The following is a 22,660-nucleotide window of genomic DNA, read 5'->3' as shown; positions in this document are numbered from 1 at the left end:
TAACAAAAAAAATTATATCTGCTTGACAGTATTTCCAATATACATATTTGTGGTAAGTGAAATATATACAATACATTCATTCATGCAGTCTACAGTATAGACAGTTGGGAAAGTTACATGAATATACTATACAGCATGTGATAAGTGGTCTAGCAGACAAAACCATGTTTTGGACATACAAACTTTTCTTTAGCTAACAATTAGTATCCTAGTATATGTGAAAATGCTGTTAAAGAATTTAAAAGAATACAGCAAACCTGGGTGTAAAATGCAATTTATAGGCCCACAAGACGTGTGGTCCTTGTGAAGAGAGGGGCCTGTATACACTAGTGACTGCAGCTACTGGCAATAAATAAATAAATAAATAAATAAATAAATAAATTTTTAAAAAGATATGAAGGTTTCAACATGAAAACAATCTAAACAATGTTCATTTGTTGCTATACTTCCACATCCCCATCTAAACCTTTAATTATACTGTACCATCTAAGGTGTGTGGTTGTTTATTTATTTATTTTTTTTCTTCTTCCAAAGTGGCTTCAAAATAAATAATCTTAACAAAAACAATGGGGCGCCTATGGAGCTTGTCCCTTAATAATCCAAACAAAAGCAGTAGGGTGCCTACATATCTTTGAATCCATGCACCTTTGGATTTGGGTCCTGAGAGAAAACAAACAAACAGACAAAATAATAAATAAATAAATAAATAAACTGGATGCCCTTGTATCTGGTGCTTAGCCACCTAATACAAAAGAATAACTATACTAGCACAGCAATTGTCTTCCTGACCTTTGGGTTCGAAAGGTTAATTATTCTATGAGTTTCTCAAGCTTAAAGTGTCAAAGTGTCACTATAGACTGTACACACACACACACACACACACGCCACTCACGCACGCACACACTTGGTTTTTACATTGATTCTTTTGGCTGTGATCATTGCTAACTGTCTCCAGCAGGTAAAAGACATGGTCTCAGTGAACGCAGCATATCTCCTTGTATGTGTCTTTACAAGGTATGACTGTATGGACAAGATATCTGTAGCGGCTTGCGTTTTTGGACTTAAAGACTGATGTTTATGCACATAATTCTTAAACATAAATACATTACTGCCCCAGGTCTTTCATCTCTGCAAACATCTATTCAATAAATATAATGTAGTGCACAAAAGCTCGGTGTTAACCTGTTCTGGTGGGGGGAGAGGGTTCACATCAGACGTGCCAAATTAGCCTACTGTATCAATACTGCCTTAACATGAACTGGTGAGAAGCATCAAGTTCGGGGATTTTGTATTATTAAAACACGGGATTAAGAAAAAAGTTATCTTTACAATCCTCTAGGTGTTGAGCTCTTGCCTTTAGTCGCCATCGCCTGACACTCTCGAGCTGTGTGTTCCGTTTCGGACTGGAAAGCTGCCTTTCCCATGGTCATCTGACAAACGGGCACATCGGCTGTGTGTTTCGGTTGAGGCAGGACTGTAGTAGGTGTGTCTGAGGATAACATGCTGAATATATTTAAATACGCTTGGTAGCAGGATGGCGTGAAAGAGCTGCACTGAAAGAAAGACAGCAGAGACACGCACGTTCCACAACAGTGTGAGAGAGGAAAGGCACACTTCTGACGGCATTTCACAGCATGGATTTTGGTATTAAAACGCATACCGGAATGTTGGCATTGATGGCAACGCTTCTTTGTTGCCTGAGTGGGGCAATTGGTAAAGGTGGGTATAAGATCTATTGTGCAAATGATGATTTCATCAGAACTTGAAAATGTGTTGTTTAAGGAACTGATTCTGTGGAACCACGCATGCGACATTATTACCATAATGTAGAATAAGTTTTGTATTGGTAACTTTGTTGTATTTATAATGCTAATTTATGGGACTAATGCGTTTACACTGAGCGACTGTTATTTGTTATATTGCACACCACTGATGATCAATTACTTTGAATGAAATTCGTGCGCATTTATAAATGTAAACAAAACGCATATCAAAATAAACTTAATGCGCGTATGTAATCACTTTCTCCCTTTTTAAATTGTTGTTGTAAGGGTTTAAATCATTTGGATCTTTTGGAGCACCTCAGAAAAAAATATCCCCAGACTAAAGTGATATTTTGGCATGTGCCTGATCTTCCTCACGTTTTACAGGCTATTAGTTGATCGTGTCCTTGACGCGGTGGTACAGACGATTTGATATTTTTGACCAAAATATTTCAAATATCAATTGTGGATGGTATAGTATTGTCGCAAGCTGAATATGTTTGGTACTTTCTTCTGTGAGCTGCCTGCATGAACTATGGAGCTACTGTACTACAAAGCAGCTCATTCTCGCGGTGTATCGAAAAGAGATTAGCCTACTTGTATGCATAGAACATACGCATTCTGTAAAACAGAATGCGCAAGTATATCTTGCTCAAAGCATGGATAGATTATGCTTTTCGATAAGCACACCATCATGCGTGTATCAAGTATATTAGCCTTGTTTCGTCATTCGATATAATATATGATCCGTATGATTAGGATACTTTGAGGGCAATAATGGATTCGTCATCTAGGTTGCGCAAAGTGCCACCATAGTTTTATGTAGGCTACTATTAAGTACTTCATCCGTTGAAATGGGTGTTTATGGCTTTTAAATTGCACTTTGTTATACTCTTCCAAAGAAAAGGTAAGTGCAGTTTCAATAAGCGCCATCAACCTCCGAACTGTGTAGCATTTCAGCCGCATATGCTACAGTGCTAACGAGATATCCAGTTCTGCCTGCTATGTAAACGTTAAAGCACGAATGTTTACTAAGTGCAAGTAGAAGGAGCACGGTCGACTAAAGGGTAAAGTTAGGCTATACGATTATCCAGTTGGCTTGACTACACAAAGATGTTTTCTATAGAAGGATAAAAAAGCACTGTCTATTACAGTAACACAAATACAAAGCGGCAACAAAAATAGCACTATAACCTAGAAATTTACAGCACGTATACTTTTATTTATTTCAATCCACTGGGTGTTTTCCAAAACTATGTAGGAACATATTGCTACTTTCTGCTGTATATTTATATATTCTTAAAAAAAACAAACATTTTTTTCCCCCCTCTGAATAAATATCCTACTCGTCTTGTATTGGTTTATTTACTTGGTGATGCCTTGTAGTGGTGCACAGTTTGATTAAACAATGATAACGTGATTCAGTATTATTGCCAAATCAATTTTCAGTAACCTTTTGCAGATAATATTTAGTAGACACTTAAGTGGACAAAGAAAAAAAAAAAAAACGTGATAGAGCTGAAGCCATTCCTGACTACAGGAGCTAAAATAATGCCCCTCATGTAAAATGTCTATATTAATACTCTATTTGTCAGTTCAGATTTACGCCACTTGTTCAATAATGGGAATGCATGCGGTGAGACTGAAGGTTGGTGAAGATGAAAAAGAGATGCCTCAGCATTGTAATTTGACTCTTTTAAGCCCCTGGTTCTCAGTACGTTTATAGTAGAGAGCCAAAGTGGGATGTCAGACCATCACTAAACTAATTCAGAAGGAAACCTTTTAAAATGCATGCATTCCAGGGTGGGGTCAGACAATGCTAAATTTTTTTGTTTATAAGGTAAATATTGTCAATTAAAAAAAATATATTTTGTAAAATTGAACTAGACTCACATCTCTGTGACAGTTAATGCAATGTAATCTTAGAAAACATGTGTGCTCGTACAAATCTAAAGGTATGTTAACATTAAATTAATTCACTCAGGTGTTCATTCTCATGACATTTAGAAAAGTGATGCCCATGCCCACATAACTGAACGGTATAGCGTTTCAATTAACCAAGAGATTTTAAGATGAAGCCACAGATGGATGATGCATTTCTGCTAGGTTTTTTTAATTTTTTTTATACCTTGTCACTGATGATGAATGCACTCATCAAAGAGGGAAACTACAGAACAGTTTGATACCTTGCTTTTTTCAAAATACATTTATAATAAGCAATACATTGACCTCAATATAGCTTAATTCTAACATTAATAATTTTCAGCCCTGAGCCAAATAAAACGATTGTTGCTTGCTAGCTGGCAATTTAGTTGATATGTTCAGCTGTATAGTTGTGATAGGCCCATGACGATGCTCATTAGCAAAGCAAATGTTCTATTAATAAACTTTTCTCTACTTGCTTTTAGTGGAACTGATAAAGATGTTTATAACCTTGGTAAATGCACATTTCAAGATTGACAGTATTTAGAGCAGAATAACCATGTTGCCATCATATACTGCGCAAGCACAGTGTGAAATACTTCTCAATACTTCCCAATTTTCCAAGTGAAAATCAACAAGTAATTTTAGGATGTCTGCTTGGTGAATACGGCACAACTAATGCATTAACCAGGACAAACGTTTAACAGGATCTTCATAGATAGATGAAACATGTAACATGACTGATGCTGTAGTGTGGTTAACTTGAGCAGAGCAAGTATGTCAATACATTTTTTGTGTAAAGGAGTGTATGTCCCATATCCTAAAATTTTTTGGTCTTGCATATACATACATGTTAATGTTGCTCCTTTGGCAAAGGGTGGGGTTTGTAAGCTCATCAGAGTCAGATTCAGTAATTATCTTGTTCATTTATACATGTGAATAAATAGAAAACATTTCAGAATTGCATAAGATGTTTAAACTATTCACAGGTCTGCAGGTAGGATTAGAAAATCTGTTGTCAAGACAGGCTTTGTATGTACTGGGGACTCCCAACGATGTTACAACACCAATGGCGACAACATCCAATACTTTCACACCCTTGTATTGCTGAATCTTGAAGTCACAGGCTTGAGCTGTGGTGATATCATTAGCTGACTGTAACTGAGGGGCCAAATTGATCACACCCGCTCAGCATATAAAAAAGGCTTAAAATAGTCTCTGCGTACGAGGTGTACATACACTTCAGTTGTAGTGCTCCTTGTGATGGTGTGGGTGGCACAACAGAGACTTGAGAGCCACAATTGTCAGTTTTGAATTGGAGGGAGAAATGGCCTTCTTGTGACAGGTATGCAGCTTTCTTGTGAGAGCATAGTGACATAAAACACAAAATTAGACAAATCAGTCAAAACCGGTGAATACAGGTATATTCTTGCTCTCAGTGTGTAAACACCAAATATATATGTTATGACACTAGATAAGCCGTATACATTAAGTTGATTTACCATTTGAAAGCAATAGTGAACTTGAACTCATAGTGGTATAACATATCCCTAAAGAACTTACAATGAACCACATATCTGAAAATGATTTGTTTTGAGTCAATAGCAATTGCATCGATTATTGTTAGACAGCTTAACTTGCATCACATTAAGAAAGACAAAATTATGCCCTTGTTGTTTCATGTAGAGCAGTGTGATTAAACAATACAACTTGTTGCTTACTCATAGCATAACAGTTTTTGCATTGAATATGGATATGGACCTGCAATCAAATGTTTACATAACTGTATATTGCAGGTGTTAACAGTGTTAATGTCTAATTTTAATTGTGGTCTAAGTATCAACAAGTATAAGTATGCAAGTCTTTTCAGCACAATGGTGTTGGTGTGCCAGTATTATTGGATGCATAAACATGATTTCTTGATTTCTAGCTTGAATAAATAAAAAAGGCAGTGTTAAGGGAAATAAGTCAATTGATTCCTTGCTAAAACCTGATAATCTGCTTGTGTTTATTGCATTTATAGTAAAGACTGATCAGTTGATCATAACATGGGAAGAGAGAAGAGAGAAGCATGTCAGGTCCCACTTGTAATGAAATTAAAATGAAAAATGTCTGTACTCCATGGGAAGTTCAGCCCTCCATTTTAATTAGTCAAGCATTCAGCAGCTTCCTAGGTTTGATAACACATATATTTGTGGCCTATTAAGAGATTTAATTGGAGCAATAAACAGCTTGGACATTTTGTATTCACTTATGATAACATCACGTAGCCCATAAAATACAATACAACATAACAGTCTCGTGTTCATTCATCCTCTAATCTTTGTATTGGATTACACTTCTGTTAATCACTCTTAATAAAATGGTGATGTGGCAGTTGACGCAATGGATGCTACTAAAAAGTGTGCAGTGATCATAGTTATATTTTCCCCATGTTGTACATGGATGCAGTAGCAGGGAGAGTGTAGGAGTGTTGTATATACTCATGAAATCAAGTCACTTCTAACTCGTGTGAAATTCCAGTGGAGTGAATAGTGAGTATCTAGTTAAAAACACCCAGTCCTGTTCCTTTGACGACCTGTCCACTACCTTTTAGTGACTGCTTCTTTTAATTTCCATGTCATCAACACCACTGCCATGATTCATATTCATAAAGTGCATATACAGTTCATAATTGCGTATATATACAGTGCAGTCTGTAAGTATTTGGACAGTGACACTGGTTTTTTTTTGGCTCTGTACTCAGGAAAATTAGATCTGATATAATGGTGAATATGAGGTTCAAGTTGTAGGCTGTCAGCTTTAATTTAAGGGTATTTACATCCATATCCAGTGATCCATGTAGGAATTGCAGCCCATTTAATAAATATTCTGCCGATTTTAGGGAAACAAATAGAATTATACAAATTAACCTGATCTTCAATAAAGTTGTCATATTTACTACTTGTTTGCCTATCCTTTGCATTTGAGGGCCGACTTAAATCTGCAACCCATAGATATAAACAGGTGCTCCAGTTTTCTGTGGTGCTGCTCTGTCAGGCCTGTCCTGCAGCCATCTTCTGTTCCTGGTAGTTTTAGGGGATTTAGCCTTTAGTCTTCGTCTTCAGTAAGTGAAACAAATCCAACACAGTTGGATTCAGGTTGGGTGATTGACTTGGCCAGTCAAGGACATTCCACTTTTTGACCGGCAAAAACCCCTTGGTTTCTTTAGCATCTTGGGGTCATATTCTGCTGCTAGGTGAAGGACCATCAACTGAGTTATGTACACTTCAGAATTCATCCTGCTGCTCTTGTCAGCAGTCACATCATCAATGAGGACAAGTGAGTTAGTTCTAGTGCTAGCCATACACACCCAAGCCATAACACTCTACCTGCACCGTGATTCACAGATAAGAGGGGGTGCTTTGAATGATGAGCAGTTCCTTTCTTTCACCATACTTTTCTCTTTCCATGACTTTGGTACAGGCTAATACTCATATCATCTGTCCATATGAATTTGTCCTAGAAACTCTTTTTTTAACAAACTCCATCCTGGCTCTTCTGTTCTTGAGGATTACCAGGGGTTCAGGGTGTGTATCTTGCAGTGTACCCACTGAGGATATACTGGTGAGGTTTTCTCTCTTTTTTTTTTAGTCTTTGACACATCCAAAACAACAACATGGAGAGTGTTCCTGATATTTTCGACAGTTAAAATTGGGTTTTTCTTCACTATTGAAAGTATGTTTCGATCATCCACTACAGTGGTCTTCTGTGGCCCATCAGGTTGATTGTTATCACTGAGCTATTCAGTGTACTCTTGCTTATTAGTAACAAACAGGTGATTTTTCATACCGAATGTTTTGGTTATGTCTCTGAATGATTTATTCAGATTTTTCCACCTCACGATGGCCTGCTTTACTGGCATTGACACTTTGGTCTTCATGTTCAGAGACAACAGCAACAGACTCCAAATGCAAATTCCACTCCTAGAATCAACTCTAAACCCTTTTTTTGCTTTCTTGTATGTGAACTAATGATGCAACAACACATAGTTGGCCAAGAAACTGTTGAGCAGCCATTTGTCCAATTACTGTTTAAAAAGGGCTGCAATTTCTTGATGGATCACCATTAAATTAAAGCTGACAGTTAGCACTTTAACCTCCTATCAATTGTTTCATTTCAAATCCAATGTGCTAGAGTACAGAGCCAAAACAACAAAAATGATGTCACTGTCCAAATTTATGGACTGCACTCTATATGGTGCTTGTACTCTTATGTAACAATGGTTACATCCTGAGATATTCATATAGAGTTCAATTCAGTAGAAAATTAATACGTTTGAAGAGATGGAAGTATAAAGTAAAATGTTAATATGGAAATAGACTGTATTGTGATTTAAAATGTTTTATGATGTAGCACTGCTTTAAATATGTTAATTACTTTGTGGTGGTGCACTTACTTTTTTTTTACCATTTTGGATGCATCTTGAATTGAGTGTGGCAGAGCACTTGCTCTTTTTGGGTTTCAAGTAATTGTGATAGTAGGATGAAGAAGGAGATAGTTTCAATTACCAAAGTATTGACCTGGAATATCATTAATAATTTCATGGGGGAAAAAATGCAGCTTGCATGTGTGGTACAGACCCTTGCCAAGACAGGTTTGATCCTGGGTTTTCATCCGCTGACCATGATCTTAGGTCCACAGCAGTGGAGACAGCAGACACATGCCCTTGTCTCCTCAGGTATGAGTTTAATCAGCAAGAGTTCCTTTGGTCACACCTGTCAACTACTCACTGTTGTCAAAGATAAATGCAACCCTTCTCAAATCAGTGATAAACTTTTCTTCAGTCCTCTGCGGCCTGTAGTGTGGAAAATAGTCTCTGGTCCATGGGCGACAGCATCAGAGTGGACTATATCAAGAAAAAAAAAATCAAGAGGGGGATCACGATTCACTATGCCCCATTACATGCATGATGTCCCATGAATTTCACAAATCTCTCCAAAGGAGAGCACCATACATGGACTAAGACTGGGGCAAGCATAGTTGTAATACTGAAGAAAATGTTAATGCATTTATGTGTTAGCTTTGCTAAGGGAGCCTTATACACGAGACATAGAATTTATGTAAAAATGCTGTAAAATGAAAATAAATGGGAATAAACACCCTACCATAATCTATGCGAAAGCAAATCAAGTGGCACTTAGTGGCATGCCTTTTGGGGACTGTCCAACCATCACTTAACTCTGGGATGGACCAACATCTGTGTTTTAAAAGTGACAATTCCTAGTCACTTTACTAGTTTGTAATTTAAATAGGATATGCATGCTAGGGCAAGCAAATACTTTTTTGTACTTTGATTTAAATGAGGTGCTGTCCTTTTGATGATTTTAAACCAGCATACTTCCACAAAATGCAATCTTCTTTGCGAAAGCTAATTGAATGTTCAGCTGTGCAATAATAGTGGAAAGGCTGCCTTTGAAAAATGAGAGTACAATTATGAAATATGATTGAATGGACATTTAAAGTAATGAAACTGTGTGTATATCATGCATTTGTGATACTGACGTTGTCACCGATATTCCTGTTCAGACTGGAATGGAAACAGCTGTTGACACCATGCTGTTCAGACAGTTCGGTTGAAATCTCTGAGGGTGTCATTGAGTTGTTTCTTTGTTATTGATTTGAAATCAATGTCTCTCAGTCCCTTCTCTTCACGCCAGCCAGTGAAACACAGTGCCCACCTGTTTTTTTCCTGTATTTTTCTCATTACAAGTTCTCTCAAATACAATCAATATTGTTTTGAAGATTACAGCATGATAGCCCCAATTCCAGTTCCTCTTGAAACCGCCATTAAAACCATTGTTTGGTTGCCATGCCCTCTTTTGTTAGTCATATCTATCTTACGTAGCTAATATTAAAGATGATAAGTAGTGCAGGAACCACATGAAAGGGAAACATTAATTGACAGATCAGGAAATGTAGGTAATGGTCAACAAGGTAGCTACAGTTTCGCACTGTATTACAGCATAGGAATACAACATCGGGGAGGACAAGGATGACAAACATTTGGAGTGACATCACGTACAAAATTAATTCTTTATGATAAAACCAACAGTAGAGGATATAAAGATGGCATGCTGTTGATCGGCGTACAAAAGAAAAACCCTACAAGGGCAAAAGACACAGGTGATGGTCCAACTAAGGAGACTATTTTAATACAGGTGAACATGAAACAACAGGTGGAAAAATCCCTGCAAAATAAGCAAATCGTAGGGATTAAATTAATAAACTCAAAATAACTTTTGATGGGCGTCGGCCACGGAGCATCTGGAGGTAAAAACCGTGTTAGCAGTTCATTATATTTAATTATATGTACCCTACTGAATGCATACACAGGACTGGTTAAATTGTTAAAATTCAGAACTGCGTTTTTATGCTAACTTCTAGCTGATCACTTAATAGTAATAGAAGTCTTCCGTCCTTAAAAAGATAATTTCATATTATATCTGAAAATAAATTAGAAGTGATAAGTAGAAACGTGTGAAACGCATTTTACATCCTGTCTCCTTTCCACAGTGTTATGCATCATAGGATGCATTCGTTCATCTCCACCCCATGCAGCCCACAATGGAAAGTGATTTGAGGATGTGCATACTGCCCAACACCCATCTCCAACTTCCTAAGTGTGAGCTATAGGCTATATCAGCGCAGACAAATTACTGCCTACTTTCAGGATTTCTATTTCTCATACAAAGAGAGGAGTCACAATTAATGTGTATTTTAGTAAATTAGACGGACTACTTTATTGGCATCATTTACATAATCTCCACCCTGTTTTAGCGTGTTCACTCCAGGTATATATATATATATATATATATATATATATACATGAACACATTTAACTATGCATCAAAAGGAAAGTCGCAGAGTGATGTAATCCCATAGCAACAGTTTATTTAATCCCACATCGATATTGCGACTTTATAGTAAATCTGGCCTTGAGTGTTTATGACTTACTGACGTGTATGTATGGGGTTAGTATTGTGTAGTGGTTGGGAAATTGGGTATGTGGCTGGCATGCACGTTCAAACCCCTTTGTTTGATAATGTATAACAGAAATCAACCTACATAAATTGAAGCAGAAACTCTCCACACTGGATTTCAGGAGGTCTAATTGGGCTTTCAGTCAGTGAAATAATGTGACTATCAGTATTGCTGGTTTGAACACAACAGCTTGTGACATTGGGAAATTTTACATGGTTGACCTTTCTGTGATTTTGGTTTTATTAGAACTTACACTATTGCACTGGATCTTGTGTGTACAGTAGCTCTCACCTCCTTTACAAATGTGTGGCTCCAATATCAAGCAGCTGTGCTGAATCACCTTGGTGACAGAATCAATTTCGGCATATAACAGCAGTAGAAGAAATCATGGAAAGCACCCTTCAGTATTTTCTTTTTAGTTCACATAGGTTGGGAAATAGGGGACAGCTGATAAAAATATTTGTATCTGGTCTTGTGTTGAGATATTTAATGCATATATTTGTTTAATGTACAACCCTGCATATGATAGAAAAGGGGAGTGATGCAAGTATAAAATATGGTCAGATTAAAAATGACATATTTCACATGACTCAGTATTTTACATGCAGCATACCTCTGTCCCATCAGAATTTATTAGTTTTCAATGAGGTGGTTGTTTGTATTGCAAAGAACATAAACCCACTGAAGAAAATCAATTTGTTGTAAACGCATTGTATATTTTCAGCAAACCCCACTGTCTATTATGATTCATGAGCTGGTACTGTCTCAAAGAGCTGGAGTGAAGGAAGGGGAAAATGAGGAATAAATCACCCTTATAATTCTTCTTTACTGCCATTTATAAAAATTCATGTCAGAGAAGGCCACCCATGAATGGGAGTCTTAGGAAGTCAAGGTTATACAAAGGTGTGAGTTGAGATTTCCCCCAAACTGGAATCCGAATATTGTGAGTCAGATTTATTCATGTGGAGTGCAATATTTAAACACAGAAGTGACATTAAATTGTACTCCACTAGCATATAACTCACCCAGCCTGTATCTCACGGCTCTATTCTTCAGAATGGTTCAAAACCTCAAACGGACATAATTATCTTCCAAAAATAAATGGAATTTATTTTTAAAAAATAAAAAGAAATTATATATATATCTTCGGTAGAGGAAATATATTTCTGTATGAGAAATAAGGATTACATTCTGTTGTATAATGTTTAATTGTGGCCTTTAAATCTCATGAGGTGAATAAACATGAGAGGAGTCACGTTTAACAACGGATGTAAAGCATGCAGAGATGGCGCTACATTATCTTCAAGGTGGAGCATTGTGCTGAATTTTAACTTTATTATAAATAACAATATACATTTATATTGAGTAATGTTAAAATATTGTGTATTTTTATCCATAAAGATATTTAGGAGCAGACGTGTAAACTGTGTTGCGCATACAGCATACAAAGAGCAATACATGATGCATAGTTCATAAACTGATGTGAATAAATCTTCAGTACCACCTTCTTTTAATACTGAATCATACAAAATGCTATTATAATACCAGAATTACTTCTTGAGACTACTCTCTATCTGTTCAGTGCAATGACAATTGAAACGGCTTCTTCCCACTTATTCTCACACACTACCTGTTTTGAATTTATAAGAATGGTTTCTCCGTCAGTACCCTCTGCTTTGCAGGCATGATATTGTATTTGCTTGAACCCCAATAATATATCTTATAGCTCCTACTGAATAAATAGTCTGTGGAAAAAAAGTGGCTCATAAAATGTTGATGCAGTTATTGGGCGATGTTTATGGTCCACCTGATTCCAGTGAATTCATATACAGTGTCTTCATACAGTAGAAGTGGTTGTTAATCACCACGGTGTACTGAATACTAAAAATTCTCTGTTCTTAAGCTGTTTGTTCTTCTTTCATTTAGAGCTTAAATATTGAATCCTTACAAATGAATGATCATGAAATGTTTGGATTTGTGGTGTCACATGTAGCCCTTGAGTAGCTTCTGTTATTATTTTGTTCATTTTGGTTTGATTTTTGGTCAGATGTTCCAGAGGTTTGTGTACACTGTGGGTAGCAAAGGCCTTCGCGTAAACCTGCCGTCATTTCTGAAATCCTGTTCTTAGGGATATCATGGACACTATCTCTCACTCTCTTTCTATATAAAGGATGTAATATATCTGTAACTCTCTACAATAGTGGAACAGCTACCTAGCTATAGCTAAAAAATATTTAGCTATCATTTCAGAGCTAGCTTGCCCACCTTGCTAACTAGCACACATTTTACAGTTATCTACTAGTACAGAAAGTGCTTCTTTTTCACTCTGCAGTTTGTCAGCTGAGCACCTGAGCATAGCCTTTGCATTGCAGCTCTATGATGCTCAGCATCACTGCCTCCTTCCTTTGGTGACTTGGGCAAAATGTGTGCCACTTTATCAAACTTTATCACGGTTGGCACTAGCATGGTCAAAATTAGATTCCAGATCCTGGACACTGCACTGCACATTTTAGGTCTCACGTTTTAGTTAGACATTCCCCAGTAAACTATATTTGGAACTTCAAATATCTCAGGTTTTAATTAGACATTCCCCAGTAAACTATATTTGGAACTTCAAATATATTCTGCATAAACTATTAAATGTTTCACACAACAGTGGCTTGACAAAGTTCCACAAACTATTCAAAGCAATGGCATACCTTTGCCTTTAAATACACTATCATGTATTTATGTGACAATTGACTACACCTACTTCCAGTTTTATCTTCTTATTTGCACTTCTTAACTATTCGAATGCAGCAATATTTCTACAGGTGAATTATTTTTGATTTAGCCCTTTGGCTGGTGTACCATAATAAACAAATGCAATTAAGAGATAAACACAGCCAGCCATCTCATTGTGATAATGGCTTTTCTTCGTTCACTCAAGCTATGAATAATAGAAGTTCAAAGCACTTATGTCAAAGCCCAAGGTTTGACAGACACTATTTGGCAACACACAATGCTGTCACTGTCCTATAGATGATTGTCCCTCATCCAAGACTGGGCCTTGCTTTAACCTCCTTCCTTCCTTCCTTCTAAAATAAACAAGGTTTAGAGATGTTTAGCTCTTTGGAGGATTTGTATGAGGTTGAGCCAAGACAGTACAGCACTAAATAGTGGCTGTCACACCCTGGCTTGACTGTCAAACGTGCCTTCTATAGAAATAAATAAAATAAAATAGTTCTTCCTGATAAAGCAATCTAGAATCACGGTTGTCTTCACTCTCCCGAATCAGCAGTGAGGGGTCGTGCATGAACATGGCTACAAATATTAACTGGATATTCCAAATTAGGGTGGGAACTGGATATATTCAGGCCCATCTTGGGCACCAAATACATTTTTTAAAGTTTGCACAACTTTATTTGCACAAGTGAGGAGCGCACTTAGGGGCACAGTGCACCCAAAACTTTTGAGGGAGCAAAAACTCCATCCATCAATCCATCGATTATCTGTATGTACTTATTTGTGGTCATGGGGTGGGGGTGCTATCCCAGCATGCATTGGGGCGAGAGGCAGGTCGGCAATCCATCACAGGACACACGCACAGCGTTCACTCACTCGTTCTTTCCTAGGGGACATTTAGGCTGTCCAATTAACCCGACCAGTATGTCTTTGGACTGTGGGAGGAAAGCGTCAGTTTATGTCCACAATACAAATATGTATTTTATTCAATCATTTGTTTCCCCTAATTTATTGTCAAGAGTGACAGTATTACACTTACAACAGTAAAAACACAGCCTAAAACACATTAAATATTTCAACAGCATATTGTACTAAACGGTGACTCCGTAAATCTATCAGGACAGCTGTGATAATATTGCATTCATATTTATCAACTGTGAGATGCATAGCTACAGTTACTAGCCAATGTTAGCAGTTTAAAACAAAACAAAGTGGCATGATAACAGGGTTTCAATTTCCTGTACTGGCCATATGTTAAAAGTACTTATCTAGAAGCAATAACTCTGGAAGTTAATGAAAAGTGTTTGCTTACCTTAAAAATGTGTGAATGCCTGTTATCTCAATTCCTGTGAGCTGATTAATGCATTGTTACATTTAGCCAACCATATTTGACAAATCTTTGTGAGCAGAAATTGGTTTTCACGTTTGTGATAGCAAGCTTTATTTCCTAAGAATATATAATGTTAGTCCCATGTTCTTATGTAACAAATCTCCATGACCTTAAAAAAGGGGAATACTAGTATAGTATATAGTTTACTAGTATAACCTTGGACATACATACAATGGATGCTAAATTGTTGTCATACAACAGTTTAAATGGCTTTAGCTAAATAAGAGCTGTTTATCTAATACACATTTTTGTGTAAAATTATTTATATACAGTAAACATGAGTAAGAAATAAGACATAAGACAACCAAGTTGATATTCTACTAAAATTTACTCTGTATAAAAATTGTATGAGAATACAATTGATTATATGAAATATAAAATAAATAAAAAAAACAGGTAAACAAATGAATATTTAATAGCAAATTTAAGTGAACAAATTAGGAACATTAATTAAAATGGGACTGCAAAGCAGTAAATGGGGAAACAATAAGAGAGATCAAACGAGCACACAGATTCATACAGTTTAAATCTGGTTCAGTTTTCCCTCTAATTATGCCCTGAAAGTGTGACACGCATTTGAATACCATGGCCATGTGGTGATCCCAAGCATGGCTGGACTGGGACAAAAATTTGGCCCAGCCATTTATTCCCTTGACTGGCCCATTTGCAGATGAAACCTCCAATGCAGAAAAAAAAACATGCTATTTCTTGTGTCCGTGCCTCTTTGCTATGGAGTGGCAAAATGGAGGGGGAAATTGTCCTGTGGCTGGAGGACATTCTATGCTCGATTAATCTATCACATTAAAGAAAAAAAAAAAAAAAAAAGTAAATCACCACACATGAAATGTTTTATGAGTCGTTTGTTTGTATTTTAATGCACTGATTAAAGAAAAAAAACGGTGCCATATTTGATGCAAGTTGTTACCGTGCTGAAGGTGAAAATTGCTATACGGAACGTCATGAGCAGAAGGACAGATGCTGTGAGTGGTTATGGTGTTTCGCACACACAAGACAGATTTCTTAAAAACATCGTTTCAAAAACTTTTGGTCCAAATTTTGTAAATCACACTTCCTGACTTACCTCAGTAGCTTAAGCCGTTCATCAAATTTTGTTGGAGAGGGAGGAGTGCTCTCCTCCATTCTTTCTGCTGACAGAAACTGAGGCAGACTGGGGTTCACTTAGGTGTATGACCTTGAATAGGTGCAGGCTGGCCAGTTTCTAACATGAGCAAAGCTAATGTGGAAACCTTTTTATAGTTTGATTCTGCCTGTGTTAAACTGTGGTCAAAATATGAATGGATGCACTGATCAATCATATTCTCTGCTATTATTCATAGACAAACAGCTACATGTTAAGGAGGGATTTATTCCATTCTAATTTATATAATATCTTGCAAACTTGACGGAATTGATTTTACCGGATGATGCAAAGATCGGGTGATGTTAATTTCATGATCTTGATAAAAACAAATTTGGTAATTTCACAACATGGAAATCAAGTGACCATGATATAACAAGCTGGAATTCTAAAAATGTGTGGGGTATTTACATTGCACAAAATTTACGTGCCATTTTCATGTGAATATACTTTTTTTTTTAAAGCACCCCCCCCCCCCCCCACACACTCTTTCAGCTGTGCAACAGGGCACTGTGGACTTTATAGAACATACAAAAGTCTGGTATGAAATCTGTGATCTTTTTTTTTTTTAAACTGGTATTGGGTTGTATTCAGTCAACATTTGTTTTTTTTTATTTATTTTGGCTTAGAAGTAAATGTAAGGGTTAAACTTTTAGTGATTGCTAAACTCACCAGACTACAATTGTGAAAAAAGGCATTGCCTTTAATATTTAGTCTAAGTTAAATACTGATTGAATCCCAGTCACTGGGTTGTCAACACTATAATGTGTATAACGTTTGTACTGTATAAAATGCAGTATCATAATATAAAGATAAAAGGGATATAATTTGTGTTGTGCAGCATGGCATCCACAGTGGGTCCAAAAACAGTCAGTGACAAATACTGGTTATTGTGTATATTATTTTGTCAAATATATAATATTTAAAGGAAGAAAAATGTAGTAGCTAAATTAATCAATAGGAGCACAACCTTCTTTTAGCATTTAATGATTTTGTGCTTGAAGTTAAACAGTGAACATACTATATCAGCTAATGCTGTCAAATGAAATATAAATGTACTGTAGCTTTTTTTTTGAGGAAGCTCAACGGGGCTCATTACCACAGTATTTTATAACAGTAAACTCACAGCCTGATTGGCAGCTAACATCTTTGTATTTTTATATTTGTTTTAGAAAAAAACTGAATCTAAATGGGAAAAACTTGATCAGTGTCTTGATATGACACTCAGAGCAGAAAATCAAGGTCATCAGGAAATGATGTGAGTGTGCTGGGGGGGGCGGGGGGGACACTCTTTCCTCTGAAGTATTTAGCTAAATTGACTTTGTAATGTTATCTCGTGGCAATGCTGGAAATTAAATGTGCATCAATCCGGCATTTATTGTCTCCTACTCAACAGCTGAGAGTTAAATTCAGTTCTTCAGATTTCACACTGATGGAAAGCAATTCCTGTAATGGAGTAGCAATGAGTTTCTCCTCAATCTGTCTGATATCCTCAGTCAGAAACTTCTCCCTGCTGGCTAGCTATCCTGAGGCAAATAGCCTAAGAGTCTGGTATATGTGGATGCTATATATCACTATGCAAACTGTCTTGGAAGCTTTTCTCTGAGGTCAATAAATCACACAGGACCTCATCTAGCCTTACCAACTGCCTATCATCAGTGCTGGGGTTATAATTTATTTTTTTATAAGAGGTCCAATTACTAATTAAAATGACTGTTTAATATGTGCAAATATGCACATATGCATCATTTATCTGGACATCCCAAATGAAGGTATGCATGGAAGCTGGTATTCCAAAGCTATATATTTGTCTTATCGGACAGTATGTGCTTTTTCTAATTTTGTCATTGAAGACAGTCAAATCTCTTTAGTTTGAAATAGCAGCAGCTAAATAGCCTGCATTTGTAATCATCTGTTTAAATTTCTAATAATCACCCTTTTTCTCATAATTAACAATGCATTTATGGTGAATAGTCAGTTTAAACAACAACCCCCATTTGTACATTGCATGATTCCAAGTGGATCTTCCAAGACAAACTCTGTGGTACAAATTCAGTAGGTTGACCTCCCATTTATCCTTGTTCTACCTCATATGATTATGTTTATGTAGATATCTCTCATTTGGCAATTTAACAAGTATGTAGAATGCAGATTTTATTTTATTTATTTATTTGTTTACTTATTTATTTGCATTCCTCTAATGGCGCAAAATGGCAGGATAATAGTCACCTTAGGAAAAACCTTCATCCTTTTACACAGCCTTCTCCAGATGGCACTGCCTAGTTCACTCAGTACTTAGTCCCTCACACTAGCACATGAAAAAAAAAAAAAAAATCATAATGGTAGGATTGTGGCCTTGAGCTGCACCTCAAACAAGAAGTGTTCCTGTGTGCAATTTCACTGAGCCTGACCTTAGAGGGAACCATCTCAGTACCTCAGTCACGCAGTCTCCCTGCCAGCCTGCCTTGCTCTGTCACAGAGTGCTTGATCTTGTGGTTGGCTAACTCCTACAGCCAAGGTACAAGTCGAGATGTTTGCTGTCCTTGTACAATCTGTGATGGGGGCCATCTTCAAACCTACTGCTGAGACATCCATATGCGCCACAAAATTCACTGCATACTAAGAATGGGAGCTGCAGACAGCAGGCTTTCTGGGTTGAAAAAAAAGGCTGACACTCTAGGCTCTATTTTAACGTATTACACTTCACCTGTTTTAGAGACATGATAGAGTAAATCTACTGGTTGTTGCAAAAATGGCGAATAAAGCTGTGTATAGTTTGCAAAAGCAAAGACCAAGACCCGTCTTAACTTTCTTGTGTCTAATGTCTAGACGACATCCTTAGAAGACATACCAGCGTCCAAAAGACGTACGACTGTACTTTTTTGTAGCTCTTTGTAGATAGAATGGCGAGTAAATGGCGAGAGCATGATTCCTTCACACAGAAAATATAGGTTCACTCTCAAATTTGCCAGGCTCTCACACAAATGTATGCATGCTCTTAAATATACTCTGCTCATGCCCAAATTTGCTGTTCTCTTGGAGTACGTGTGTGTTCAAATTAATCCCATACTCTCCTGCAAATGTCTTTGTTTTTACTCTGTTCTCTCTCCTTGTTCTCGGATTTCCTGTGCAAAACACTCCCAAAAGTCCTAAACCAATGAGAGTAAGTTGAGGGTTTGACCAATGAAATTGTTTGGCCTACTGCTCCTCTACATTCTCATTGGTAGATGCCACTGGTTCAAGAAGTTTTTTTCCCCGTTCGACGTCCATTGGAAATTTTACTTTTCATTTTATGACACATAATCACGGGATAGCTAACTCATGATTATGTGTCATAATATTAAAATTAAAAATTCCAATGGAAATATTGAATGCAAAAACATACTGAACCAGCTTCTCCGCCTTTCTCCAACCAATGAAAATGCAGGGATGCAGTAGGCCCAACAATTCCATTGGTCAAACCCAGAACCTACATTCATTGGTTTAGGACTTTTGGCAGTGTTTTACACTGAACATCCAAGAGCAAAGAGGAAAATTTGACGATACCACAGAGATGTTTGGGGGGGGGGGGGTGGGATGAATTTGAACACACGCACATGTTCTCAATAACTGGCAGCATAATAACACCATATACAGGCTATTAGACCACACATGTGTTATAATAATTTTTGTGATCAGCACTGTGAGATGCAATATTGTGGGCCATTAACTAGACACTTGTAGCCATGGACATAGCAATCATTTTAAATGGAACACTTATGCAATTGACAATTAAAACGTTGAGCACTTCTATCACCATGTATTACTGGTTATTTTTTTACATGTCAAGTACACTGATACTAATGTTTTGGACTAAAACTGGTATAAATTAGGCTACCAATAGCACATTCAGGCTGATGAGATATTATGTTTGATTGACTACAGACAGCCCAATTACTACAGACAGCCTGAGCAGAACTGTGGGTCTCCTGAATTTCCATACATAGATGCAAGCAAATGCATGGGTCTCCCTTGGAATAGGAAACATTGGACACAATTTTGGAAATAATCCCAAAAAAAAAGCACAGATTAAACATTTAGACGCTGAATTATGACTAGAATTGCTCTAAAAAATTGTATATAATAGTTTCCCAGATAAAACATTCTTGCTGTATCTGGAATGTCTATATAGCAGATATAATTTATTTATTTATACCAAAATAAAATAAAATACTTATTTATTTATTTATTTATTTATTTATTTATTTAACAATATAAAATAAATAATACTTGTATTTCAAATTAATAAAAACAAAAACAACCAAAAGCAACAATGTTTTGTAAATGCATTTAACAATAGATAAATTGAAATGTGAAGCATGATTACTGGATAATAATTTATTGGTGATAACCCTTAGCAAGTCAACTTAATATCTCTAATGTTACTGGTTATACTGGAGTTATGGCTATTCTATTTATGATTTGATAAACCAGTAATCAAAAAAGAAAATTATTTTCTCAGAGTATTACAGTGGATTTCCTCAGAATATTTCTTCAGAATCCTTTTCATTGGCCATCAAAAGTATGCTCTCAGTTTTTTGATTGAGTGTGCACTGAAGATGCCAGTCACATTCAAAAGCTTTGACTTGAGAATGTGACTGCAAGTGCTTGGCAATGCAGCACAAAGCCCCAGAATAAAGCATGCACAATGCAAGGGCCAGGTCCATATTGAGTATAACATGACATAACATAACATGAAACATAATATAAGATGAGAACAGGCCATTCAGCCCAACACTGGTCGTCTATTCCTACCATTAAACTGTACTTAATGCTTAGTTTATCTAAAAGCGAAATAGTATCTAACACTTTATCAAGCCGGGCCTTGAATACCCCCAGTGTTTCTGCCTCCACTACATATCCAGGCAAGCTATTCCACACATTGATCACTCTCTGTGAACAAATATTTCCTAATGTCTGTGTGAAATTTACCCTTTGCCAGTTTCCATTTATGCCCCCTCGTTCTGCCAACCAAACTCAACTTGAATAATTTCCTGTAGTTCACTTTGTTAATCCCTTTATTATATTTAAAAGCCTCAATCAAATCTCCCCTAAGTCTCCTTTTACTAAGCTTGAACAGTCCAAGCATTTCAAGCCTTTCCAAAACACTTATCTTTTATACCCGGAATCAATCTGGTTGCCCATCTTTGGACCTTTTCCAGTGCCTCTATATCTTTCTTGTAGTACGGTCCCCAGAACTGCACACAATACTCTTAAGTGTGGTCTGGCAAGGGTATTGTACAGGGTGAGTATGATCTCGTTAGATTTATAATCAATACACCTGGCTATGTATCCCAGCATCCTGTCGGCTTTTTTTTACTGCTACAGCACATTGACCAGACCCTGATAGGCTTTGATCAACTATTACTCCCAAGTCTTTTTCTACATTTGCACATTCTAATTTTGTACCACCCATGAAGTAATCCTGCCCTATGTTTTTATTCCCTTCATGTAGAACTTTAAATTTAGTTATATTGAATGTCATTTGCCAGGTTTCTGCCCACTTCTGAATTCTGTTTAAATCTTTTTGGATTACTTTAGTAGATACCAAACTGTTGGCTAAACCTCCCAGTTTTGTATCATCTGCAAATTTAACTAGTGTCAGTGTCAAGGTCATTTATATAAATGAGGACGAGCAGTGGACCCAGCACCGATCCCTGTGGAACCTGTGGAGTAGCCATGCTCCTGATTTGTGAAGTAATTCTTATTGTTTAATGGTATAAGAAACACTGGTCTCCCACTTACAGGCTGTGTTGGAATTGCTTATTTGGAGTGTTAGCTCACATATCTTGTCTTGGATTTCCAAACCTTTCTTTTATTCCTGGGTAAGAAAGGATAACAGTGCTGATATTTAAAGTAAAACCTTACAATCTGCCTATATCTACTCTTCTGGATCATCCAGTAAGCCATTCTGAGAGTTTGGGATACTTCGTATTGTCTTTGTTTCTTGTGGTCGTTCATTAATTCTGTGTACCTTTCTTTTTGAGTTTTCATCCAATGCCCATTAGGTTGGCTTGGTTTGTAATTGACATTTCCACTGAATAGCTTGGCATTTTCTCTGCCCCCTGATTTTAATGAGGGGGGTAACAATAATACCTTTCCTCTACCAACATTGTTATTTGTGCTTTAGGAGTCATATTCTGGGCCTTTATTATTGTAAGGATTCAAAACCCACATTTAAATCAATTCCCAAAGCTCATGGACATCTTGACAGTCCAAATTTTCAAATGAGACTTAGTTGTTATAAGCCTGAAATCGGTCGCCTAGTCTGTTTAATTTTGTTGGGTAAAGCTATCCAGGGGAAAGATTCAGTGCCAAAAGAGTACATACAGGGAGACATGAGTAGCTTCCTATGTCAGCAATGGCCATTATGACCCAATGTCATATGCTCTGGTGCACTAGTGGTGCAGATACAGTATATCCACTCCATTTCAGAGAAAAGGATTAATGCACATCTGGGAGCAGAACTGAGATTGGTCAAGGCTGGTAGTTACGCAACATGAGAATTTACATTACATTTAGGCATTTAGCAGATGCTCTTATCCAGAGCAACTTACACTGATTACATTTTATGTACAATCAATTTATACAGCTGGATATTTACTGAAGCATTGCAGATTAAGTACCTTGCTTAAGGGTACATCTAAACCCACAACCATT

At 36.9% G+C, this 22,660-nt stretch overlaps 1 protein-coding gene across 2 annotated transcripts in view; it reads left to right on the top strand.

The window, feature by feature from the left end:
* The first annotated feature begins 1,400 nt into the window (after window positions 1-1,400).
* Window positions 1,401-22,660, top strand: part of cntnap3 (contactin associated protein family member 3) — a 100,248-nt gene continuing 78,988 nt past the window's right edge. The window contains exon 1 of one of the 2 annotated variants that reach the window (XM_064308277.1): window positions 1,401-1,719. In XM_064308277.1, the coding sequence (XP_064164347.1) occupies window positions 1,635-1,719 (85 nt within the window). In that variant the 5' untranslated portion in view covers window positions 1,401-1,634. The remainder of the gene's footprint in view (window positions 1,720-22,660) is intronic. The other variant, XM_064308276.1, reaches the window with a different exon arrangement.

The sequence above is a fragment of the Anguilla rostrata genome, chromosome 14, assembly GCF_018555375.3.
Source record: "Anguilla rostrata isolate EN2019 chromosome 14, ASM1855537v3, whole genome shotgun sequence".
Lineage (NCBI taxonomy): Eukaryota > Metazoa > Chordata > Actinopteri > Anguilliformes > Anguillidae > Anguilla > Anguilla rostrata.
Note: the sequence above shows the minus strand (reverse complement) of the source record. Positions and strands in the feature narration are given on the sequence as shown.